At 41.0% G+C, this 27,910-nt stretch overlaps 1 protein-coding gene across 1 annotated transcript; it reads left to right on the forward strand.

Moving 5' to 3' along the window:
* On the forward strand, window positions 1-27,577 carry LOC139448159 (sulfotransferase 1C4-like). The gene is made up of 6 exons (XM_071229678.1): window positions 1-208; window positions 14,248-14,474; window positions 17,418-17,547; window positions 20,877-20,971; window positions 21,889-22,066; window positions 26,990-27,577. Exons 1-6 carry the CDS (start codon window positions 58-60, stop codon window positions 27,100-27,102), a joined length of 894 nt encoding a protein of 297 aa, XP_071085779.1. The 5' UTR covers window positions 1-57; the 3' UTR covers window positions 27,103-27,577.
* Window positions 27,578-27,910: the final 333 nt, after the last annotated feature.

Raw genomic sequence — 27,910 nt, forward strand, 5'->3', positions numbered from 1 at the left:
GGCAGCGCTGGGGTTACGCTCTCGGGAGACTTTCAGCGCGTTGGAACAATTCGAATTATGACGACTGAAATCAGTCACAAGTTACCCGGGGAACATGTCTATGACGGCATTTTGTTTTTTGGATATACTCCACCGGATATTCTGGATGCTGTGAAGGATTTTGAAGTGAGAGATGACGATGTGTTTATCGTCACCTACCCGAAAGCAGGTAATGTCCCTCACGATGTTAGTTTCATAGGACTCATGGGACTTCTGTTGTACATCGGGAGTTATCTCATAATATGCATGGTCAATAACTTTGAATATCACTGAGATTATTTATGAGTAGACATTGACTAGTTGTTAAAATTACTTTGCTTAAGCATTTATATATGAAATATCCATAGCATAGCCCACGGCAGAAAAAGATACGGCCTCTAGTCCGTTAGACCAAGACTAGTGAAAATCTGGACAAAGTTGTTTTTCTCCCAAAATTTAGCTATTTTGCATAAGCCACAAGTCCGCAACTCGTTTCGGACTTGTGGCTTATGCAAAATAGCTAAATTTTGGGGCGAGTTCGATATGACCAAAGGTGTCTACCCCTGTATGGTATGAAATATTTATCACGTATTATAGTGACATCTTTAATAATACGTAAATTACATGCATAGATGAAGCTTTTATCACGTGTTTTTTTAAAAAATATCACTCAAGTCGTATATTCACAGAACAGGGTTGCTATTTCCAATATTAAAACACAATCTTTTCTATTTTTAATGTAACTGTGGTTAATCATTAGTTTTGATTGGGGAAATTGGGGAAGCGATTGATTGTGTCTTATAGAAATGAAGACGCGGCGAGGCGACTTCCTGAAATTAGCGAATCTCCATACCAAATATACACCCATGTTTGATAGTAGCTAGAAATGAAATAAACATGAAAAGGTAATTCGATGGTTATATATTTTTGGGTTTTGGGTTTTGGACCTAAGTTTGCAGTGTTTCGGCAACTGCTTTCAGTCTAGTAACGTTTTGATAACTCTTCAAATGTTTTGGTCAAATCCAATTTTCACGCGTACACTTTCTTTTGTCCGGCGATTTATTATAACCGTTAAGGTTTCATGTGGGTAGACTGCGACTTTCTTATAGTTAGCCCAGCATTGCATTTTCCAGAGATGAAAATATTGCATGCTTCCATTGCTTGTAAGACCGACGAGGAGAGATCAAACCGTTTCAGGAATAATGATAGTAATGCAATGGTGGTAACACAATGAATTAATGCTGTTAATGCACCTAGTATACAATGTGTGACGTCACTCAGTTGACCACGAAAACACAGGGTTTAAGCTGGAATGGTAGAGACTGCTGGTGCTGAATCTGGCACATAGTTTGACACACTAACATATACGTTATGCCCCGAGTCACATTCAGAGACCATAGTGATGGTTCTTTTGATACGTACCAACGTATGGCATATGTAACACATTGTCAGGCAGCCGAGAACTTCAAAAACAAAGTTACACCTACGTTAAAACAGCTCTAATTGAATCACTGCATCTTCCCGAGGCAAGCGTGTCCACTAGCCTGCGAGCCTATATCATCAAAGCCTAGTTTCTACCCTTGGCGCATCACGGCCACTTTTCTTGGCTCGACCCTGGCACCACCTCGCGTAGATCACGAGTTGTGCCCCTTGTAATGAAAACGCAATATCCAATCAGATCGCTGTTCTTAGCTTGTACAGCTTCACTAAGATGGCGACTACCATAGGCGACGACCTAGCGATCAGATAACGAAATAATTCGCGATTTCACCCCTGACACAAAAACATAGGCAATCGTTTTCGATGAAAAAGACGTTTCAACAACGACAGGCAGCGGTAAATTTCTTTCATACGAAGTCATTCTTCATACCCGTCGTGGATGTTGATTTTGTGAAATGTTCATATCATATTTAGCACAGAAAAAGGGGCTTGATGTGGCAAGGGTGGAAATAGGACTTTGATAAAAAGGCTAGTGGACGGTCTTACCTCGGGAAGATTTAATCACTGTACAAAAACGTCCCATGTGAGAAAGATGGCACTCACTACCCAGAACGTTGTTGGTTCGAAGCTGATGTTTTCTCCATATTCGGCTGGGTTGGGCTTGTAATAGAATCGGCAGCATTATGTACCGGACATCCTTGAACCAAAGCTGCAGCACAGCCAAGGGACGTCAAGTTAATAACACATAAGCATTTTGTGTAATTTTCCCATGACAGCCTACCATTTCTCACACACAATCACCGTGTTATTTTGTGCAAACATGTACTGTAGGACCTTTACGTGTTTGTATGGCGTCCGAAGCACAATTACTTAATTGAAAACTCATCCGATTGATTATCAGGATAATTTGACTTATCTGCACCCAAACACGCATTTACGTCGTCTCCAAATTTGATCAATAACAGAATATGATATCTATTAATGTTTAAGCTTAACGCGTCACGCCAGTAAACCGGAAATAACCAGCTTTCTGCATGTTTTCTAATGAAATGCGACATAGTGACTTGGTTTGTTTGTTCGTTGTTTAACGCCGAACTCAGCAATATTCCAGCTATATGACGGCGGTTTGTAAATAATTGAGTCTGGACCAGACAATTCATTATTTAATATCATGAGCATCTTTCCACGCAATTGTGATTCGATGACATCAACCAAATCAGCGAGCTTGACCACCCGATCCCGTTAGTCGCCCCTCACGAGGAGCATAGTCGCCTCTTGCGGCAAACATGGTTGCTGAAGACCTAGTCTAACCTAGTGCCTTGGTACCGCTTCGAAACCAATGGACCCTTTCGTGGTAGATTCTGGTACACGGATGCGAGTAATTACGTGAGTCTTGTTCTTCATTCCAGGACGCGTGCGACAGCAACACGAGGTGTAGCTTGACTGTTAGTAGTGTTGGCAATTGGATATAAAATCAGGACTGATGACTGGATCATCCTAACCGATCGATGCCCAAAATTAATCGGTTAGCGTCGTTTTGCTAATTTTCAATTTAAAGTTCAGTTAACCTAGATCACAATCGGAACACCACTATCCAACAGCATCGCCAGTACTTCACGTTTGTGTAAACCGCGTTCTTATTCTGAGACATATCCTTGAAGTACTGATGGTCCAGTAGCTGCACAAGGCCACGGGTACACTACGTTGAACGTTTTAAGGCCTTATGTACCATGGACCTACATCAGAGAACCCTTTTATGGCGATACTTACGATGAACTTACACTCATAGGAACAATTTACGTCGATACGTGCGATGGACTTACACTCACGGGAACATGTTACGGCGATACATACGATGGACGTACACCTACAGGAACATTTTACGGCCATACGTACGATGGACGAACACCTACAGGAACATTTTACGGCCATACGTACGATGGACGAACACCTACAGGAACATTTTACGGCCATACGTACGATGGACGAACACCTACAGGAACATTTTACGGCGATACGTACGATGGATGTACACTCACGCGACCATTTTGTGAACCATTTTACTTGAAGTGGGTCTGTAAATAATGTTCTTGAGGTTTTCTGATGTACAGTTTTGATTTTGACACCTCATCTTTGATTTTTTGCATTAGGGTTGACAAAGAATCCTTGACTTTCATTAAGGGTTGAAAATGTATCACAATACACTACACCATGCCACACAGTCGTCATGTTAAAGACATGCATTCCACCATTAGAAAATAAAGTAAAATAAGAGTAACTTACATCACTTGTATATACCTCAACATACTGTTTTTTTACCATTCATTTTCATAGTGAATGTAGTTTACATGTTGTCCTATATTCACGCAATTGTTTGTATCGAGACATGTCTTCCCCCCCTTGACACGAAGGACCAGTCGTCTAAGGCGCCGCGATTCGCTGTGCAGAGTTGCGTCCCTTTGGGCACGCCAGAAACCTATGATTGTGGGTTCGAATCCCGGTTCGTCCCGATTATGTGTCTAGGTTTGTCAGCACCATGCCCGTGCTCGTGGGTTTCACCCAAGTGGTAAACGTCTGAGACCGGCATCTTTTCGGGCGTTCCTCCCACATTAAGCTGACGCGCCGCGATATAACTGGAATACTGTTAAAAGCGGTGTTAAACCCAACTCACTTACTCACTCACTGTTCTGAAGGGCCATCGTTTCCCAATTGACGGATGTCAACCAGAACAGTGAGGAATCGACTGACATCGGCAGGATTGAAGTACAGAAGGGTAATCAAGCGTTCTTTCCATGCCGATCATCAATGAAGGATTCGTTTAGCAATGTGTTTGGCTCGGAGAGCTTGGGATCTGAGGACTTGGTGAAGAGTCCATTGGTCCGAAGAGAGCAGGTCCCTGGTCCATGACACAGATGGCCGACTGAGGGTTAGGAGGCATAAAACATGGCCTACACACCCCGGAACATAAGACCTACGACCCCGTATGGTGGAGGCTGGGCAATGGTTTGGGGTTGCCTGTCCCACGATTGTAATCTTGATCTTGTCGCCAGCAAGGGAAACCTCAATGTGCTGATTTCCACAACCACCCACTCGCCACCCGACCTGTAAACATGGATGACAATGCTAGGCCACATCGTTCCCAAGCAGGAACAGTTTATTTCCAGAACGAGGCTGCGATGACTGCCGTGGCCTGCCCTGAATCTGCTCGAGCATATTGTGGACATCCTGGGGCGTCGAGATACAGGCAACGGACCCATTGGTACAGACTCTGGACCAATTGGAGGCAGCTCTTCATCGGGAATGGCTGTATCCCATTCAGCAGATCGACTTCCTGGAAGGACGAGAGACGGAGGCCTGAAGCTGTCACCCGGGCACATGGCGGGTTTACTCGCTTTTGATGGTTTGTGTCATGAATGTTATCTTTGGACTGGAAATGACATTTTCATCATCAGTTATCATGATGTGGAATTGTATTCCTGATTCAGCACCTCCATACGTTTTGTGCCAATTGTTTTTGCACAAATACAGTGCCTCTGAGATTTTGTTGGAATCATGAAAATCTCAAAACAGGATAAAGTTTTTGTTTTCTTATTGTCAGAGGTGTCTTGGAAACCACATTCGTTTTCCCGAGGTTATGTTGTCAGGGTTTCAAAGCCAACGCTCGTACGACCAGTCATTGTAAAATATACAGGGGGTGCTTAAAATGTTTCTTTGTGTAAAGATACAGTGCTAGAATTTCTCCTGTTTAACCACTATTCCAGTCGAGTTGATACAGCTCTATACCAAATATATATCTTGTCCTGTGTTAGCTGCCGTAACCGTATCTCTGCGTGCTGCTCTTCATAAACGATTTTGATATTGACTCGTCGCTACAGAAAGCCACGGGCTGTCAAACAGTGAGTGTTTTCCTAATAGATCCCTGATCTAAATCTGCATCGCGCTATTTTGTGCATTATATGGTTCAGCTATGTGTATGCGTCGTGATCTAAGGACAGGTGCAACATGATTCTCTTCCCAAGGAACTTGCCTCCAAATACGAGTATGTTTTAGATCGTGCAACAATATATTTACTCATCGAGTTAGATACCGGAACTGTAACGATTTTCCAGCCGCCATTGCGCTAAGCGACGGAGGTCAAATATCCGTCCCTCAACATGATTTCAACCCGATAAGTTCATGTCGTCGTGTACCAATTGCGTGGATCGATGCTCATGATGTCAATCACCGGATTGTCTGGTTCAGACTCGATTATTAAGTGACCGTCGTCATATAGCTGAAATATTGCTGAGTGCGGCGTTAAACAACAAACAACAATGATATAATATGAATGTGATTGGTTTTATACCAAATCCCTTTATCGCAATGGCGTTAAGGAGAGTGGTGAAAAGGTTACACGCAAGTGGTGACAAACGTACATGCGAGTGGTGACAAACGTCCACGCAAGTGGTGACAAACTTACGCGCAAGTGGTGACAAACGTACACGCAAGTGGTGACAAAAATACACGCAACTGGTGACCAACTTACACGCAAGTGGTGACAAATTACACGCAGGTGGTGACAAACGTAAACGTAAGTGGTGACAAACTAACACGAAGGTGGTGACAAACGTACACGCAAGTGGTGACAAATTACGCGCAGGTGGTGACAAATTACACGCAAATGTGACCAACTTACACGCAAGTGGTGACAAATTACACGCAGGTGGTGACAAACGTACACGCAAGTGGTGACAAATTACGCGCAGGTGGTGACAATTTTACACGCAGGTGGTGACAATTTTACACGCAAGTGGTGACAAATTACACGCAAGTGGTGACAAAAGTACACGCAACTGGTGACCAACTTACACGCAAGTGGTGACAAATTACACGCAGGTGGTGACAAACGTACACGTAAGTGGTGACAAACTAACACGCAGGTGGTGACAAACGTACACGCAAGTGGTGACAAATTACGCGCAGGTGGTGACAATTTTACACGCAGGTGGTAACAAATGTACACGCAACTGGTGAGAAACGTACACGCAAGTGGTGAGAAACGTACACGCAAGTGGTGAGAAACTTACACACAAGTGGTGACAAACTTACAATCAAGTGGCTATTGCTTCAGAATGCCTAAACACTTGTGAAAGCTGTCTTGCACCGCAATAATGACTCTGTGTGTGCACCATAAACATCGGGTGTTGAGACGTGCCGCAACATGGGGCCCCCACGCGATATGGACTTATTACAGGGTTATAGCGCAGTGGGACTGCTTGTTACGGTGCACTGTGTCACGTTGAAATCGAGCATTTATGTCACGGTATTGGCGTCAGCCATTACCTGTCTTCCGTTACGGGAATGGGGTGATACTGAAGCCGCCTATTTATATTGATTGTGAAAACTGGAGAGATTTGTTACAACACACACTAGCTTAATTCTCAGTGGTTTTGGTTTTATGTTTTTCTTTGGCCGCACTTTGCGTGGTATCAGGTGGTAGTCAATTTGCCCATGGTCGTTAAAAGTCTGTTTCGATTGGCTGAACAATTAATTGATTATATGGTAATTTTTCTGTTTTCTATGATTTATTTCTGTATCGAACCACAGCTCCATTTTTTACAGAAAATATTTAATATGAGTTTTATTTTATTGGCTCATTTCAGAAAAACGAAACAATAACACAAACTTGAGCTTACGGTGGGGCATCGTTCGTCAGGTGTGATAGGATACAGTTTAAACAGACGTGCCTAATGTGAATTTGTTTCAAACGCCATTCTCTTAATATAAGGAAGTGAGCGAGTGAGCTGCATTGGTTTTACGTTTTTGGCAATATTCCAGCAATAACACGACAGGGGACACCAGACATGGGCTTCACACATTGTACCCATGTGGAGGAACGAACTTAGACATATGGCGTAACGAGCGAACCTCTTCATATGAACACACAGCACAGCAACCTTGGTTTCCTCGTCTGGTATTCTTTACACGGTTTACAGTTTATTGTATTGAAACAGTCAGTGAGTTGGGTTTAACGCCGCATTTAACATTATTCCAGTTATATCGCGGCGTGTCAGCTTAATGTGTGAGGAAAGCCCGAAGTGATGCAGGTCTCAGACGTTTACCACTTCGGTAAAACCCACGAGCACGGGTATGGTGCTGACAAACCTAGAAACATAATCGGGGCGAACCGGAAGTCGAAGCCACAATCATAAGTTTCTGGGGTGCCCAAGGGACGCAACTCTGCACAGCGAATGGCGGCGCCTTAGACGACTGGGCCCCCCGCCCCCTCTTATATTGAAACAAATAAATATACATCTATGGCGTTGCACAAACATGTTGCCTCTTGTCTTTAAAACCAGGGTTCTTTCTACAAGGCCCGATAGGAAACAGTGGGGCGGACAGGCACGATGTAATGTATATGTACAAGACTTGAAACAGTGGAACGGACAACGATGTAATGTATAGATACGGCTGTCGCAAGTCACGGCCGTTTTGTGGAACAACCCCATCTCTACAACATAGAACCTACTTCAAGAGAATGTTATTATCCACGATAGCAAATACATATATCTTCTTTCGAATGTTTTTTCTTGAAATACTGGGGCGGTATGGTAGCCGAGTGGTTAAAGCATCGTCACGCCGAAGACCCGGGTTCGATTTGCGACATATGCACAATGTGTGAAGCCCATTTCTGGTGTCCCCCGCCGTGATATTGCTGGAATATTGCCAAAAGCGGCGTAAAACCATACTCACTCACTTGAAATACTTGAAGTTTCCATTGGCCATCTTCTTTAGGCAAGGGAGTTAACTGACTATAGAAGTCCAGCTTCCAGTGTTAACCTTGCCTAGGGCAGATGCCATAGGCATGTCAAGGTGTATTTGTGATAGCAATATATACAAGGTATGGTGGCTGCAATGGAAATTTGCTATGCTTGTGTGTCACGCCTACAACAACGTCGCCGGTCGTTGATCTATGAACCACTGGGTTGTTTCGGCTCGGCTTGCCTCCTTTCTGAAGGAGTCTCCAAAACATATCATTGACGTAATGGTAAAAGTGACTCACATGATTGTGAAATTTTCATTGTAGGTATCTCTTTTCGAAACTACTTATCTCCCTTTACACAGAACTACTACTACTTTTACTACTACTACTACTACTACTACTACTACTACTACTACGACTACTACTACTACTACTACTACGACTACTGCTGCTGCTTCTGCTGCTGCTGCTACTACTACTACTACTACTACTACTACTACTACTACTACTACTACTACTACATCTTCTACTACTACCACCACCACTACTACAACTAAACCATTTATATGTCGCTGTCGCTGTATTCCGATGCATATGCATGCTCTAGGCGCTAAGACAGTACCCTGCTCTCGCTATTCATTCTCAGTTCCCTGGGGAGTATACACCCCAAGCTGCATGTGAGGCGCTGGAAGTTTAACAGTCATCTCATCCTACCGGGTACCCACTCACTGCTGGGTGAACAGAGGCCAATTTCGAATAAATTCCCTTGCCTTAGATGACACTCCGTGTGCTACATGTGCTTCAGTGTGGGGCAGGGCCGACGCATGTATACTATAGTAGCTGCGGTCAGATGCCATGCTGCAGTTTATTTTTAAAGAATGAGTAAATTATTTGCCCTCTATTTCAACGCACTAATGTTACTATATTTTGAAATTGTTAAGATTTTGTTCATGTGAAACGGGGGCGGTCGGGTAGCCTAGTGGTTAAAGCGTTCGCTCGTCACACCGAAGACCCGGGTTCTATTCCCGACATGGGTACAATGTGTGAAGCCATTTCTGGTGTCCCCCGCCGTGATATTGCTGGAATATTTCTAAAAGCGGCGTAAAACCAAACTCACTCAATCACTCATGTGAAACGGGTTACAGTTGCCTCACATTTTTAATTTGACACGGTTATTCTAAATCAGAATTTTGAAATGAATTACTACGATGATTAATACAAGTCACCATGTGAGTTGCAGACTCGGAGGGCCCTGAAGGTTTTCACTCGTCTTCATTTCCGAGGCAGAAACATATTAAACTTTTTCGCAACTTCTAAAATCTATTTTACAAGACTTCTTGGCATGCAGTTTCAATTAAAGTGTCGGAAATGGATTTCACGAATAAAAAAGTATTGATCAGAAGTGAGAATGTCACCGTATTTTATTCGAGGACAGAGTCAGTGATATTTTCTTGCGGCTGCTTAGAAATCATACAATCTTGTCCATGTCAGTCTGCCATATATTTCAGAACCAAACTTGTTGTTAATATAAATACACTTGTTCAGAGTATGTTATCAAGTCTCTTTATTCTACACGAGAAAACACCTTCATCAGGATACCTAGTCGATTCCAACATGTCAATAATGGTCTTCTCAAAGTGAAAAAAGTTGAAGAATTACAAAAATATACCGCGCTGTTTAAGTTGTGTTATTAGTTTTTATCATGTCGAGATTGGTTCAGTGTTTAACACATTTGGAATTTGATTTTGCAAGTAGAACGCATTTATTGAATTTATCTAAAAAACAAATAGTACTGGAAACTTTGAGACTGTCCCCACGAGTTAATCAAAGTCGTGCATCTTCAAGAGTGAAGTATTGGACGGTTTCCATTCACACCATCACAGCCGTGGCGAATGCACGTATAGCGGTGGAATCTTAACAAGCTACTTGAAAGCCAGCCGAAAAGCAAACCCCAGAACTCACTTGGTATAAAAAGCGAATGGAAAACGGAAGACATTAATCGATTTTTAAGAACATGGGCCAGTCTGGCGCACCAATCCACTTCCATTAAGGGGATATAACTCCTAATGTAAAGTCCAATACGGGCGCAATTAAGCGATTTAACCTGCAGTTGATCTTTAATGTGTTCGAGGTTAGAAACTCAGGTTTATGGCATGGCCCCGTGCTCCGTAAAAGGCCCTCTTGTTTGGTTCAGCACGAACACTGCCACTGAGGGTAGTGTTGAGATCACATTGATCGCAGATATTCATACGAGTGTGATTATGGTGGTTCGAGGGTTGTGTTGAAGGGGATCTTGGCAGTTCATTCTCAGTTTCACACGTGACACTGAAGACAGGCTGTCAGATACAGGAGCAAAGTTCGCCTTTAAGGGCGGTGAGGGGACTGGGTTGGTTGGTTGTTGTTTAACGCCGCACTCAGCAATATTCCAGCTATATGACGGCGGTGTGTAAATAATCGAGTCTAGACCAGGCAATCCAGTGATTAATATCACGAGCAACGATCCACTCAATTGGGATCGATGACATGCATCAACCGAGTCAGCGAGCCTGACCAACCGATCCTGTTAGTCGCCTTTTACGACAAGCATAGTCGCCTTTTACGGTAAGCATGGGTTGCTGAAGACCTATTCTACCCCGGATCTTCACGGGTGTTCGTGAAACGCTTACTGATTACAAGATAACTTTCATCCTGAGAATGAACACAGAGCGAAGATTTTGTGTTGCATATCTGCCTATTGTACCTATACTGTCAGAAAGCGCACATGTGTAACCCAGATGGTGAAACAAGTCGTAACCTGTATGTGGTACAGTAAACTACGGTTATAACGAACTCAAAGGGACTACTAATGTTAGTTCGTTATAACCGTAATTCGTTATAAGCATATATACAGCATAACTACAGCAAATAGTCGGGACTAAAAAGTAAGTTCGCTATATCCGTCAGTTCGTTATAAACGTGTTCGTTATAACCGTAGTTTACTGTACCTTCAAAATCAGGGATGAGAACACGACACATGAGTTTTAATTCATATGTAACAGAAAAATAGCTAACAAGGATATCATGAAAACAAAGTTAGTAATATGTTTTCACAACAATGACTTCTGGAACATTTGTTATTGTTTTCAAGGAACAAGAGGTATTAAGTTTGACACAATCGTAGTGGTATACATGATAAATGTTCATAATTTTAACTGAAGTGAATGGCATAAAACCTCCCTTGTTGACACGTCAGATGTTAACAACGTCTGTTGTACTCTCTAGAATTGAACGAATAATTATGTCAGAGACACAATGACTGGACGGAATGACAAAAAAAGGTTTTGTATATCATCAATGGTAAAGTTATTAATATGTTTTAATAATTTATATTTTAAGTAATAGTTACATTGTTGTTATATCATTTTAAAATGAACTAGATCAGTGGAGACATGCATATATTGTTAAAATTGAAACCTACAACGTTATGAGTGCGTAGTTTTATATAACCATGAATCATTCTTCTCCATGTGAGTTATCTCCCTAACAATGCTTAGCGTACTGTGTGTTTGCTGTACATAGCGTACTATACGTAAGTGCAATACTATTGACCGCGACGTTCAGTTCCATTGGACCCTTCCAGTAGCAAAAGAACCAAGTTAAACAGAAAATACGCCAGATACAAAGCACTGTGTCGTGTATAGTTTACATACAAAACTCAGGCATACATTTTAAAGTCAACTCATTTGAGGCAAATTTGATAGAAAATCATTTCCGTAATTGTTCAGTGTCTGAAAGTGCTTTACATTATTCACTCGAAGGTCGTTATTATATTACAACGCGTAGATTATTATTATAACATGAAATTTCAAAATTTGGGGTAAAATATGATCATACGTTATACATGTATGTATTCTATACTTAACCGCAAAAGAAACGTCACCCCAAACGTAACATTGCATGAAAAGATGTCATTTAAATATCTGGGTAATTTTTGTCAAAGTTTCTTAAATTTAACATTACCTTGTCCGGAACAATGAAATTTGATGATAAAAAACAAAGCAGATGACAATATAACCGATCGCCCAAACGCATCATGGCAACGGCCATGGTAACCCGATGCACGTCAGTTCCATGCAAATTGAAATGCACATGCGTTCCCCCATTTCTTGCCCTATAAAAATCCAGATCGGATAACATTCATTCACATGACAAGATTGACAAGAAGTCAGCGACACCAAGCCCTTGGACGATTGCAAGCCGGACAAACCGCCCGGCAAGTAGCCAATGCATTTCAAGTCCACGTAAGGACCATATACAGGCTCCAGCAACGGTACCAGACCACCAACACTACAGATGACCGACCACGTAGTGGAAGACCAAGGGTCACCACCCGACGTCAGGATCGTCAGATTGTGCGACAGCATCTTCAAGATCGCGTTGTTACTGCTGCGGAAACTGCTCGACAGACCATTGGGACACACAAGCGACACATTAGTGCGGGCACCGTGCGTCAACGATTGACGAGCAGACACCTCCACAGTCCCAGGCCACACCGAGGACCCATTCTGACACCACGTCGTCGCCGGGACCGTCTTCAGTGGGCAACACAACACCAGCATTGGCGCCACCAGCAGTGGAGAAGAGTCCTCTTCTCAGACGAGAGCCATTACTGTATCTCAACAGAAAATGACAGACAGAGAGAGTCTGGCGACGCCGTGGGGAACGTTATTCGGATGCTTGTGTTGATGAGAGAGACTCGTTTGGTGGGGTGGAATTGGTCTTGCACAGAGGGTCGACCCTGTGGTCTCCGAGAGGCAATGGTGTCACAGCAGCTCGGTACATTGATCAAGTCTTGAGACCACACGCCATACCTCATTTGGCACGTCACCGCAACCACGAGTTTCAGCATGATAACGCCCGTGCCCACACTGCGAGACCAACAAGAGACTTCCTCCAGCAGAATGGCATCAGAACCATGCAGTGACCTGCCCTCAGTCCCGATTTAAACGCCATTGAGCACCTGCGGGACAAGATTTAAAGACTGCTGAATGACGTCCGACCAAGGCCGACAACTGCAGCTGAACTGCGTCAGGCGTTCCTCAGAGTGTGGGCTCAAGTGCCTATGGCCTTCTTCAACCGCCTCATCCATTCCATGTATCGACGTTGCACGGCAGTCACCAATGCACATGGCGGACACACGAGATACTGACTTGTGATGTCATTTTCTCAGAGATTAGTGTTGTGTTTCACTTTAAGAACATTTGACACTTTAATTTCAACCTTGATGATCAGTTTTGCCACGTTTCATCTTTTTAACATGTCTCAAAGTATGTTTACAGTGTTTGGACAAATAAGGTTTCTCATATATCTATCCATGGTGACGTTTCTTTTGCGGTTCAGTGTAGGTGTCGACCCACCATCAGATGGCAGTGTCAAAATATTCGTTTCTGAAGCTGGATAATATTATATTCTATCAACTAAAATAATTCACTAATTCGTGCTTTTGTGTCCAATTATGTTTTTTGTTTAAAATACCGTTGATCACGTGTATTGATATGTAAATCATTCTGTATATTCAAAAAGGAAAGGATCGACTAGCTCCTGGAGCCTTTTTCTAATCCTATTGATTTTCAATAAAGTTAGTTTGAATCCATTATTCACTTAAAACCATATCCGTCTATTTGATTCAATCGAAGGTGAACCTAACAACGCCCGAAAGCGGGACGCCATCTTGGCTTAAAAATCGATTCCGGCTGTTCAAAGAACCATCATGTGACCACAAGTTCGTCCTTAGACGTGGGGTACGAGTGGCCCAGTAGTGTAAGGCGCCGTAATTCTATGTATAGAGCTGCTTCCCTTAGGAGTCCAAGAAATCTCTGATCGCGGGTTCGAATCTCAGATTCGCTAGGATTATGTTTCTACCAGCGCAAAGTGGTAATTTAAACGTCTGAGACCTGCCTCACTTCGGGCGTTCCTCCTACATCAAGCTGACACGAAGGATCTAACTTAAATAAGGTTGCAATCAGTCGCAGTTGTAAACTAACATACATGTCAATACTGCTCTTCAGGTACAACATGGATGCAGGAAATCCTGTGGTTGGTGATGAGTGATGGGAATTTTGATTCGGCCTATCAGAAGCCCGTTTACTTCCGGTCCCCCTTTCTCGAGTTCAAAGATGACGTCTTGAACGAGGTTGGTCTAGAACTGGCCGAGCCGATGCCGTCCCCGAGGGTGATCAAGTCCCACCTTCAGGTGAAACTGATGCCAAGACAAATCCAGCAGAAAAACTGCAAGGTGAGGAGAATGACGCCAGCTTAAACATGCTGAAAACTGGCATCACCCGTGTCTGTCAACCCCGCCTCAGATCTCAAATGCATTACTTTCAGATCACTATTTCTTCGTAATTTTCTAAAAGTATTATTTTGTTTTCATGATTTGTCTGATCAGGAGCGACAGAGTGAATACTGTTTCACGCCGCAGTTAGCATTATCCCGGCTATAGTGAAGCAGCCTCTGTGTAATACAGTCTAGGCCTGACGAACCAGTGGTTTACTTCGGATTACGTCTGGGACACGATGACACATCAATTCCCTATAGGTCGCTCATTGTGGTCGTCAGAGGCAAATCCGTCGTCCGTATTGTCAACTAATGGATGCAAGATCTGAGGACCGAATAATACAATCGTTATGGCTTAGATACAATTCACAGTACTTGTATTTCTATGATAAGTAGGTCTACATTCAATGTGCGCCCACTGTAATGACAATACGACTGATAATCGTTGGACGTTTTCAACACCATGAACAAGGGGATGGCCATTTATTAAAGACTGGTTTGTTTGAAGTAATAGCGGAGGGTCCCAGTTTGAAGAAGCTTAATGCGAAATATGTCATTTTGCTTTTGAAACCTGATAACACAAGAATTTTAAGAGTAACACTTCTTTAGAATTGGTCACGAAACAGAGGATCACAAAGGCAATTGGCATACATTTGGTAATAACCTAATAACCAGGTGGCTCTGCTGTTGGTAACAACATCGCACAGTTGGTAATAACATAATATAGCTGTTATAACACCCCACAGTTGGTGATAACATCGTACAGTTGGTATTAAAATCACACAGTTGGTATTAACATCACACAGTTGGTGATAATATCATAATACGTATGTGTAATAAATGCATTAGGGTACTATAATACAATATCAGGCACTGAACTTAAAAGGCAATACATCTTACAAGTCAGCATTAGCATCGACACATACCTCTCCTATATTTTAAGGTATGATTAACAGTTTCCTTTGATATTTGTCTTAATACCCAGTAATAAAAGGCAATACCAGTTCTCCGATTGGGTGGTCACATAGCACATCAACTGTTGCTCATACTATCAACCACTGGGTTATGGCGCCGTGTACAGTTTTAGTATTGCTGACTAAGGCCTAAAACGCATTCCCTGACTACACTTGTAGTGATTAGAAATGTTTCACTGATTAACGTACATTGAGTATGAAGTACTTGATAGTCACGTCATGGATAGATCGATGGATGTATCCGGTCTGTCTATACCGCATTTCTTCTATTAGACAGACGCCGGTTCTTCTCGCAAGCCGGCCTCTAACTGACTCCGGGTCATACAAAAATAGAAGCCGGGCCTCTATTAGACGTCTTGTCTGTTAGAGTCCGGGGCAAACATCCGATGACATTAATGACCTATATCACATTAACTTACCGCATGTAACGATTACCAAATTCCCGCAAATGTACCCTTTATGTGACTGGAATATGGGATTCGGTGAGGTCGTGCGTTGCCACTGTGTCATCTATAAACAGCAGGGTTTAACAGACGCAAGGTCAACGCCCTGCGGGAAATGAATAGACACCAGACCGCCTAATAAAGGAAATACGGTAAAAGCACTGAAACACGACAACAGTTCATTCTATATGCAGTTAATATTGTTCTGTGCAGGATGTTCAGCTTTTAATTTATTTCTGGCTCTGTGCAGATCTTTGAATGAATACTCAATAACATATCGACAATTGTGTCAGAAATAGTTCCTAAACGTGCACAGGCCGTTCAGTTGTTGTTTATTTAGGGATGGGCATACACTGTTTGTGTGACTGCTTATATTCGTGATTGTAAGACGTGCACACACGCGCGACCAACCCCTCCGTCTCTTTATATAACCATGAGATTTGAAACCGACAGAGATTACTATCTTCATAGAAACAGATAACAATAGTTTCGAGGAATGCAGTTCTTGTTTGAATATTACACAATTTTGTCCGTATGAGCTTTTTCACCGTTTCCCACAGTTTCTGCTTCTGAATAGATTGAGGTACTTTCCTTCATGTCTCTAGAGCTGTTCCTGGCTATAAGGGGCACCAAGACTGTTCACGGCATCGAAGTCGGAAATTCAAAATGTCCACAAGACATCTTGTTGCACAATTAAGATCTATTTATTGTCTTTGGTGGTTATTTATACAGAAATAAAGATTTTTTTCGAAATAAAAAGGGGGGTGCGCAACTCCCCACCCCCCTCTGTAACCGCCCATGCCAATTGCGTGGATCGATGCTCATGATGTCAATCATTGGATTGTCTGGTCCAGACTCGATTATTTACAGACCGACGTCATATAGATGGAATATTGCCGAGTGCGGCGTTAAACAACAAACCAAAGCCTAGGTGTCAAATAATTAACGTCACACATATGTGGTCCGGAAATAATCGAGTATGAACCAGATAATCCAGTGATTGATATCATGAGCATCGATCTACGCAATTGAAATACGATGATATGCATTAACCATGTCGGCGAGTCTGACCAATTGCTGAAGACCTACTCTACCCTGGATCTTCACGGATCCGTTAGACACAAGACCATTTGGTTTATTTTCAATGCCAGCTTACAGCATGATTGACTTCAGCCTGAGGTATGTACTGCATCCAGTAGGGAGTGGGGATATTTGACAAGCGTTTCAGACCAGTTTGAAACTTAAATTAATAATTTGGCTAAGCCGCTTTGGAATTAGAAAACACCAATGCATGGTTGTTTTGATAATAACCTAATCGCGCTGTCAACTGTTTCATTACTATTTGACCATGGTTAAATTTATGAGATCGGAATTGTTCCTATCAGACGAGTTGGACATCATCTTCTTTGGACGTTTTCAAAAGACATAAAGTGTACCAATATATGTGCAAGCCCTTATGCATTTCACCGACACCTTGCTTCTCAGATCGTCGTGCTTTTCCGGAACCCCAAGGATCTGTGTGTGTCGTACTACCACTTCTACAAGTCCAGCTCTTCATTCGGAAACTACCAGGGGACGTGGGCCGAGTTCCTCTATATGTTCCTGTCGGGGCACGGTGAGTGGGGGCACCTGGGTCGGCGTCACTGACAAGGGCAGATAGTCCATAATTCGCGTGTAACATCACATTAGACCACACCATGTCATCACATAAGACATATGTATTCAGTATTATATGAAAATACTTAAATATCTACTGATATTATTATTAACCCTGCAATAATACAATCTGTTTGTTTACAATTTAGAATTTGGTGTATATTGTCTTCTATACAATGATAACGGTTGTAAACGCGTATTATATACTGGTACATTGAAGTATATGTCTCCAAGCCTGTATGTGTATATGCATATATGCATGGATGCGCCGGTTTGGTCAGTGTTTACGTCATTTCAAGAACACGGTCTCGTGAAAAACGTATGAACGTCAAATTGTGTCGTTCATATACTCATGAACATCAATTTCGCGATCATGTGACCGACCTCTCGTCCAATGGAAAAGCCGTATATCCCGATACTTCAAATTAAAAAAATATGTGTATGTGTGTATTTATGTGTGACTTGCATATTATATACTTCTGCATCAAGATTTTCGCAAACAATAGATACATTATTTCATTATTGTATGTACAACTTTCCCTTATTAATTGTTAAATGACCTTGTTTGTTTGTTTGTTGTTTAACGCCGCAATATTTCCAGTAAACCGAAAGTAATCTGCTTTCAGCATGTTTGCTAATGGAACGCGACATAGTCATGGAGTCTGGACCAGACAATCCAGTGACTGATATCATGAGCATCGATCTACGTAATTGGGATACGATGACATTCATCAACCAAGTCAGCGAGTCAGAACCCGTTAGTTGTCTCTAACGACAACCATAGTCGCTTTTTACAGCACGCATTTGTTGCTGAAGACCTATTCCAACCCGGGTCTAAATGAACTTGTAGGGAGCGGTGTTCAAATAGGCTTTGCCTGTTCACCGATGCCATTCCTGATTGTAGATAAATCTTGTTTTAATCATGAGACGTACGGTAACTACGGGCGTGAATTTTGTTCCGTAGTATTCCAGTTATATCACGGCGATACTGTAAAACGTGAAATTAATGCGTCTCCAAAAGAATGCGACCGCTGGCCCCTAGTGCGGCGTTAAACAACAAACAAACAAATGTATTTCACTGACAACAGTACCATTAAGAGGGAGATGCTTTAATGCATAGTTTTACATTATTGCATTGAATGCAGTATTAAAATATTATGTTAAAATACATCTGAATTTATAAATATAAAAACATTTGAAGAAAATCATGTTTTTTCCCAAGTTTCCCGAGGCCTCTTAGTATGGAATCCTCGATGAACCTCTGATAAACAAAGTCGACACAATTTATGGATAACAACTTCTTTAATACTGTAAAGGCGACGTTTGGGTATAGATCCTTATGCCGTTGTCACACAACGTGGTCTGACAACGGTATAATGGTCTATACCCAAACGTCGCCTTTACAGTATTAAAGAAGTTGTAATCCATAAATTGTAATGCCTTTCTAACAATTCATCTCCTACTAAGTACATTAATATCGTCAGTAAGTTTGCATTTCCGGATGTCTGACGTCCTAATAAGACGGGTGTCATGGCATTAAGTTGAGAAATTAAACTATTTTCGGGAAATAACATTAATCCTCTCCTATAACACTCATGACAAACATCAAATTCATGGTCTCAACGAAATGTGATCCCAGTGGTGTATAAAAGATATCCTTGAGTAATTCATTTCTTTAAAGAGTTAAGGTAAGTGTGAAAATGTCAGAATTGTGAATTCAGTACCATTAGCCAGGAACTTATTCACTTATGCTTATAGGTGTCTGGCTGGCAGGGATAGCAAATAAGAGATAATGTCAATTCAGAATCCGTCCATGACTTATATGGCCGTGCAGGGCAGACTGCATTAGATCGAATGTCAATATCCATAGAGCTCTGGTCGTGATTATGACTGTCGTACAATTCCTTCTGCAAACAACAGATCTTTCTCCATATCCCAAGTGTAACGTCCAATTATTAAAGTCAATTCTCAGGGAAAGCATTTCGTTCATATATCTCTTTAGTATGTCTAAATCCGTCGTTTATCCACACTGCGGTTTTCTTATCTATGACACTTTCTGAGGTACGAAGTCCTGTGTGTATCGTTGTGTATCAGTTTGATAACTATCATTATTGTAGAGAGTTGGGGAGTCGGTTTAACGCTGCAACAGTATATCAATTATATCACGGCGTGTCAGCTTGATGTGGGAGGAAAAGCCCGAAGTGATGCGGGTCTCAGACGTTTACCATGAGCACGGTATGGTGCTGGCAAACCTTGAAACATAATCACGGCGAACCATGACACGCATTCAACCACGTGCCTTGCCACGGAGCTGGACACATGTCATTTTGCAACCACAGAATATATTGTGCTTCTCGTGAAGCCGGGTAGGACGAGAGTTCATCATGCAGCCTGTTGTGCTGTGAGCACTGAATCCATCTTACCGAGGTAAGGGAACTGACTATAAAGGTCTAGCTGGAGTTATGTAGTTATATTGTGGCTGGACTAACGAGTCTATGCATAGTCCAATCAAAATCGCGTAACGAAATCAACATCCGGTTCGTAAACTACCGTGCAGATTTCGGTCGATTGCAGGATTTGCCAAGCATGTGTACCGCGAACTCGGCGTCAACAGATATTTTTCAAATCTTTTCATGTTTTTAATCCAGGTGCTCTCGTGATTTGATGCACTTCGCGAAGTAAGACCTGTTTTATCACAGTATAGAGTTTGAGTAACGATCAGATCGTCTTGACTGGGCGCCGCCATTTTGTTTGAAGCAAATGAAAGTGATATGAGAGTTGAAATCTGATTGGTCAATAGGAGGGACATAGAAGGGACATAAATTATAAAAGACAGTAGTTGCGCTACGATCGAGCCCAGAAATTTCAGCCTACTTCTGCAAGGGTGGAAACTGGACTTTTACAGTCAGTTAATTCCCTTGCCTCGGGAAGATGTATGAATCCAGGCCCTGGGGGAATGTCGATGCTTCTTAATGATCGAATTCACGCGCGGATGCAGTTTTTGACAAAAGGAAAGGTGCATTATGTTTTTATTGAAAACAATTCACAAAATGAATTAGTTATAGTGGTTTTTTTTTTATACGTTTACACTTTAAATACATTTGACATTTATTCATATGAAGGTTTAGTATGCTTCGAAAACGGGGCGTGCGCACCCAACTCTGAATCCGGAATTTTACGACAATCTAAATATTTCTTCGGCATGCCTAATAATGCTAGATTTGTCAGTTGAAGGGCAGGTGTAATTAAGAGACAAGTGTGGTGATGTTATTGGTGTATTCATTGCAGTTGACCACGGATCGTGGTTTGACTTCACCCGGGGATGGTGGCAGGAACGCCACAACGCCAACGTTCACATCGTCTTTTACGAGGACATGAAAAAGGTGAAGATAGAAAAGAGTAGAGCATTAAATTTAATTTAATCGAGGGCAGAATATTGGGAAGCCATAGTTTAAGGAAATTCAATTAGTTGCACGTGGAATGCGGACAATTATTTTTTTTTTCCTTCAGACAAAGTAAAATTTGATAGCGTTCTCTCACTCAATATTAGAGGTTCCCATTTTAATTAAAACACTGATGATATAGTTTTGTTACAGTGATACGGTAATATATATGTTTAAAGTTGCTTGGAGGCCCAATTCCTAAAACAACCAGGATTTTGTTGGGCGAGTGAATTAGATTTATAGTTTTAGTCAATTCTTGCAGCTAGTTGATGTGAAATGTACCCGCCCATCTGTTAGCTATGTACCTCCGCCGGGCACAAGGGAGACGCCGAGAGACCAAGTGCATGTAGGGGGTGGGGGCGGGGGGGTGGGGGTGGTAAATAGTGATAGCCTACTCACAGTTCTTGAAACAATCTAGCTGGATCGGGTGGTCAGGCTCGCTGACTTGGGGACCGCCTCCGTGGTGTAGTGGTAGAGCGTCCGCCCGGAGAGCGGAAGGTCCGGGGTTCGATCCCCGGCCGCGTCATACCAAAAGACGTTAAATGATGGTACTTGTTGTTACCCTGTCTGGCGCTCGGCATTAAGGGGCTAAAACAAGGACTGGTCAGCTCAGAGTCAGTATACTGAGTCTGAGTGGGGTATTCATGTTAAACTGCGACATGGTATCTCAGTGAGCTAGCACTATAAATCGGCATCAGTCCGGACTAGTACAATCAGCCACACAAACACACACACGTACATGCACGTTGCTATATAAGTGCAATATTCTTGGACGCGATGTTAAACCCCATTTCACCTCACATCTATTCTAATATATTTTGTTTGGTAATTTCATGATATTGTCTACGCTATTACAGGACCTGTCGGGTGCAATCAAGGAGCTTGCCGTCTTCCTGGGCAAGAGTAACCTGGGGGACGAGCTGATTGACAGAATAGCTCGGCACTGCACCTTCGACAGCATGAAACAGAATCCTATGACGAATCATGAAGACGTCTACTCAATTGACAGCCAAATGTCGCCCTTGCTTCGAAAAGGTGTGTATCCACGTGTTCCACGCTGACATTGCGATGTTGTTTGTTGTTTGTTGTTTAACGCCCCACTCAGCAATATTCCATTTAAAGGTTACGACGGTCTGTAAATAATGGAGTCTTGTCTAGACAATCCAGCGATTGACGTCATGAGCATCTTGGAATTGCGATATACTAACTGCTATAGTCACTGGTATAAGATCCCGGATGGGCATTTGCTTGCCGTATCAATCATCTATTACAGAACAGATTTGATAACATGGGTGTGTTTTACCATATTGGTCATATATTTCAGAACAGAACATTATTTTAAGCAATATAAGCAACTGGAGATGAACAGAGATACAAATCAATTCAATGTTATTTCGGTTTTGTCATTGTCAGTGTTCACACAGTAACATTTGATATCAATGACAGTATGTTTAGGCGGATACATTTGTTAATACAGATTTTCTTTGAGTTAAGGCTTCTATAGTGTACTTCGAACAGTTTCTAAGAATATGTGTACAATTACTGCTACTTATTTATAATATTTATCAACATTGTAAATTTGTCCACACACTGCCAAATATGTGTCAGGGATTGCATCATAGGCTTTACACTCAAACGTGAAATGAATTTCGTTTTCTTTTGAACCACATTCACACACTTTACAGGTCATATTCACACTTTTACCTCTTACGTTACACTTTTACTCTAATATTACACTTTTACCTCTCATGTTACACTTTTACCTCTCATGTTACACTTTTAGTCTCATGTTACACTTTTAGTCTCATGTTACACTTTTACCTCTCATGTTACACTTTTAGTTTCATGTTACACTTTTAGTCTCATGTTACACTTTTACCTCTCATGTTACACTTTTACCTCTCATGTTACACTTTTACCTCTTACGTTACACTTTTACTCTAATATTACACTTTTACCTCTCATGTTACACTTTTACCTCTCATGTTACACTTTTACCTCTTACGTTACACTTTTACTCTAATATTACACTTTTACCTCTCATGTTACACTTTTACCTCTCATGTTACACTTTTAGTCTCATGTTACACTTTTAGTCTCATGTTACACTTTTACCTCTCTTGTTACACTTTTAGTCTCATGTTACACTTTTAGTCTAATATTACACTTTTACCTCTCATGTTACACTTTTACCTCTCATGTTACACTTTTACCTCTCATGTTACACTTTTAGTCTAATATTACACTTTTACCTCTCATGTTACACTTTTACCTCTCATGCTACATTTTTAGTCTCATGCTACACTTTTAGTCTCATGTTACACTTTTACCTCTCATGTTACACTTTTAGTCTCATGTTACACTTTTAGTCTCATGCTACACTTTTAGTCTCATGTTACACTTTTACCTCTCATGTTACACTTTTATTCTCATGCTACACTATTAGTCTCATGCTACACCTTTAGTCTAATATTACACTTTTACCTCTCATGTTACACTTTTACCTCTCATGTTACACTATTAGTCTCATGTTACACTTTTAGTCTCATGTTACACTTTTAGTCTCATGTTACACTTTTACCTCTCATGTTACACTTTTAGTCTCATGCTACACTTTTAGTCTCATGTTACACTTTTAGTATCATGTTACATTTTTAGTCTCATGTTACACTTTTACCTCTCATGTTACACTTTTAGTCTCATGTTACACTTTTAGTCTCATGTTACACTTTTAGTCTCATGCTACACTATTACCTCTCATGTTACACTTTTAGTCTCATGTTACACTTTTAGTCTCATGTTACTTTTTTACCTCTCATGTTACACTTTTAGTCTCATGCTACACTTTTAGTCTCATGTTACACTTTTAGTATCATGTTACATTTTTAGTCTCATGTTACACTTTTACCTCTCATGTTACACTTTTAGTCTCATGTTACACTTTTAGTCTCATGTTACACTTTTAGTCTCATGCTACACTATTACCTCTCATGTTACACTTTTAGTCTCATGTTCCACTTTTAGTCTCATGTTCCACTTTTAGTCTCATGTTCCACTTTTAGTCTCATGTTACACTTTTACCTCTCATGTTACACTTTTAGTATCATGCTACACTTTTAGTCTCATGTTACACTTTTACCTCTCATGTTACACTTTTACTCCCATTTTACACTTTTACCTCTCATGTTACACTTTTGGTCTCATGCTACACTTTTGGTCTCATGTTACACTTTTACCTCTCATGTTACACTTTTAGTTTCATGCTACACTTTTACCTCTCATGTTACACTTTTAGTCTCATGTTACACATTAAGTCTCATGTTACACTTTTACCTCTCATGTTACACTTTAAGTCTCATGTTACACTTTAAGTCTCATGTTACACTTTTACCTCTCATGTTACACTTTTAGTCTCATGTTACACTTTTAGTCTCATGTTACACTTTTACCTCTCATGTTACACTTTTAGTCTCATGCTACACTTTTAGTCTCATGTTACACTTTTAGTCTCATGCTACACTATTACCTCTCATGTTACACTTTTAGTCTCATGTTACACTTTTAGTCTCATGTTACACTTTTAGTCTCATGCTACACTATTACCTCTCACGTTACACTTTTAGTCTCATGTTATACTTTTAGTCTCATGCTACACTTTTACCTCTTATGCTACACTTTTAGTCTCATGTTACAATTTTAGTCTCATGTTACACTTTTAGTTTCATGCTACACTTTTACCTCTCATGTTACACTTTTAGTCTCATGTTACACATTAAGTCTCATGTTACACTTTTACCTCTCATGTTACACTTTAAGTCTCATGTTACACTTTAAGTCTCATGTTACACTTTAAGTCTCATGTTACACTTTAAGTCTCATGTTACACTTTTACCACTCATGTTACACTTTTAGTCTCATGTTACACTTTAAGTCTCATGTTACACTTTTACCTCTCATGCTACACTTTTAGTTTCATGCTACACTTTAAGTCTCATGTTACACTTTAAGTCTCATGTTACACTTTAAGTCTCATGTTACACTTTAAGTCTCATGTTACACTTTAAGTCTCATGTTACACTTTTAGTTTCATGTTACATTTTTAGTCTCATGTTACACTTTTAGTCTCATGCTACACTTTTACCTCTCATGCTACACTTTTAGTCTCATGTTACACTTTAAGTCTCATGTTACACTTTTACCTCTCATGTTACACTTTTAGTCTCATGTTACACTTTAAGTCTCATGTTACACTTTTACCTCTCATGCTACACTTTTACCTCTCATGTTACAATTTTAGTCTCATGTTACACTTTTACCTCTCATGTTACACTTTTAGTCTCATGTTACACTATTAGTCTCATGTTTTAATTTTAGTCTCATGTTACACTTTTAGTTTCATGTTACACTTTTACCTCTCATGTTACACTTTTAGTCTCATGCTACACTTTTAGTCTCATGCTACACTTTTAGTCTCATGTTACACTTTTACCTCTCATGTTACACTTTTAGTCTCATGTTACACTTTAAGTCTCATGTTACAATTTTAGTCTCATGTTACACTTTTAGTCTCATGTTACACTTTTAGTCTCATGTTACACTTTTACCTCTCATGTTACACTTTTAGTCTCATGTTACACTTTTAGTCTCATGTTACACTTTTAGTCTCATGTTACACTTTTAGTCTCATGTTACACTTTTAGTCTCATGTTACACTTTTAGTCTCATGCTACACTTTTACCTCTCATGTTACAACTTTAGTCTCATGCTACACTTTTAGTCTCATGTTACACTTTTAGTCTCATGCTACACTTTTACCTCTCATGTTACACTTTTAGTCTCATGCTACACTTTTAGTCTCATGCTACACTTTTAGTCTCATGCTACACTTTTAGTCTCATGTTACACTTTTAGTCTCATGTTACACTTTTACCTCTCATGTTACACTTTTAGTCTCATGTTACACTTTTAGTCTCATGTTACAATTTTAGTCTCATGTTACACTTTTAGTCTCATGTTACACTTTTAGTCTCATGTTACACTTTTAGTTTCATGTTACACTTTTAGTCTCATGTTACACTTTTACTCTCATGTTACACTTTTACTCTCATGTTACACTTTTACCTCTCATGTTACACTTTAGTGGCAGGGCATGTAATCTAAGTAAACATATATATTACATACACAGAGATGATTAAAAGGGAAATAAAAGTTAAGATATGACTTTCCACTTTACCCTAACATGCATCAAAACGACAAGCTACCCCGATCCAACAGGCTGTCTGTAGGGCCGACAATGTGAGTGCAGGAAAAATTAGCCGCAAACTTCGGAGAAACACAAATAAATAGAGATTTAGTTGAGCTCATTTTATGGGAGCTCCAGAGCTTCTTAGCAGGAAACGTGTGAAATGTCATCTGTCTGGTCTCCCCCACGACGGTGACGTCTTTGCTGTCACCGCTGTCACACTGGAAGCATCGCGTTCCAAACCACCTCGAACTGCATGTCCTACATCTTCTTGTAGACATTGCAGTTTCCTCAACACAGACACAAAATTCTATTTTGGGGCCATCACTAATCCTCACTACTATAAAAGTTTTGTTGCATATGTCATCGCTACTGGCCTCTCTGCTTTTTAAGGGGTAATTGATACTGTTGCCTTAATTATAGTAATTGAAAAATATAAATTAATAAATGGGGCCACTTTCTCCAACATTTTGGACCATTTTCATTATAATTAAGGGCCATTTTCTCCAAATTTGCTAGGGCCATATTTGTAAGGGGTCATTTACTCATTAACACGCAATGTGTTCTCCAGACTGTCAAAAGATGCTACTGCTATCAGGTGATTGTAATAGGTTCTTCACGCACCTTTAAGCTGGGGGACCATGTAACTTGTATTGACTAAAATAGTATTCAACAGGACTGTTATCACACTAACAGGACTCCTGTAACTGTTACAGGCAAGGTGGGCGACTGGAAAGATCACTTCACAGTGTACCAACACGAGGTGTTTGACCAAGAGTTCACCAGCCAGCTTGGTGATCTGAACATACCCTTTGTGTATCAGCTCTGAGCAGGGGTAGGGACGTGAAGGCGTGGTTCAAGGACACACTGGAAGACCCAGAGGAAGAAGTGCCATGGAGGGGATAGACAAGTGATCTGTCATGACACTCTTAAAAGGTCACACAAAGGGTTTACCAAAAACATCCAGTGATTGTGATTGGAGCAGTTTCACATGATGAAAGGGTCACGCTATAGTGTTTATTGTTTCATGTCGAGTAGACATTTTTTGTACATAGTTTGTAGCTATGTTCACGTTGACTGCAGATTTCTTTATGTAAAATGGTCAATAGGTTATAGACATTCCAATGGTTCAAGTGTGAAAGTAGACACAGACTTCTGATGGCAATGAAACTGAACTGGTGTTTAGCATTCTCAATATTTGTTATAGTTAAACACGTAGAAAAGTGTTGCTAAAATGTTCAGGACTGTCACACTGTCTTAAACCAGTGCGAGTCCTGATACATGTGGCTTAGTTGGTATGACGACTAAACAATACAGATACTAAACACTTCTCGGACATTTGGCTCTTTACCATGCAGGCAATCCTTTCCAGGAGTCTGCATTGCATGTCACTGCACAGAACGTGTAGGCACATCGAGGAGGGGCGGGGTGCAGGGATACGTGCCCCCCTTCTTTTTTCAAACCGAATCCGTCAACCGACCATCTGTTTTTGTTCAACATTCCCGGTCCTCCTCCTCAGGCCACGGAGGAGCACTTCAATCACAGATTTATGGAGAATGAGTGTGTATGATTTTACTCTCACCTTCCCCTCACACTGTACGCATGGATGAGTGCTGCTTCAATCACAGATTTATGGA

This window comes from Haliotis cracherodii, unplaced genomic scaffold (assembly GCF_022045235.1).
Source record: "Haliotis cracherodii isolate W230 unplaced genomic scaffold, xgHalCrac1.p SCAF_7, whole genome shotgun sequence".
Lineage (NCBI taxonomy): Eukaryota > Metazoa > Mollusca > Gastropoda > Lepetellida > Haliotidae > Haliotis > Haliotis cracherodii.

Coding starts and splice junctions, on each gene's coding strand:
- LOC139448159 (XM_071229678.1), top strand. CDS start 58: ATGACGACTGAAATCAGTCACAAGTTACCCGGGGAACATGTCTATGAC. Junction 209..14,247: donor CGTCACCTACCCGAAAGCAG/GTAATGTCCCTC, acceptor ACTGCTCTTCAG/GTACAACATGGATGCAGGAA. Junction 20,972..21,888: donor TTTACGAGGACATGAAAAAG/GTGAAGATAGAA, acceptor ACGCTATTACAG/GACCTGTCGGGTGCAATCAA.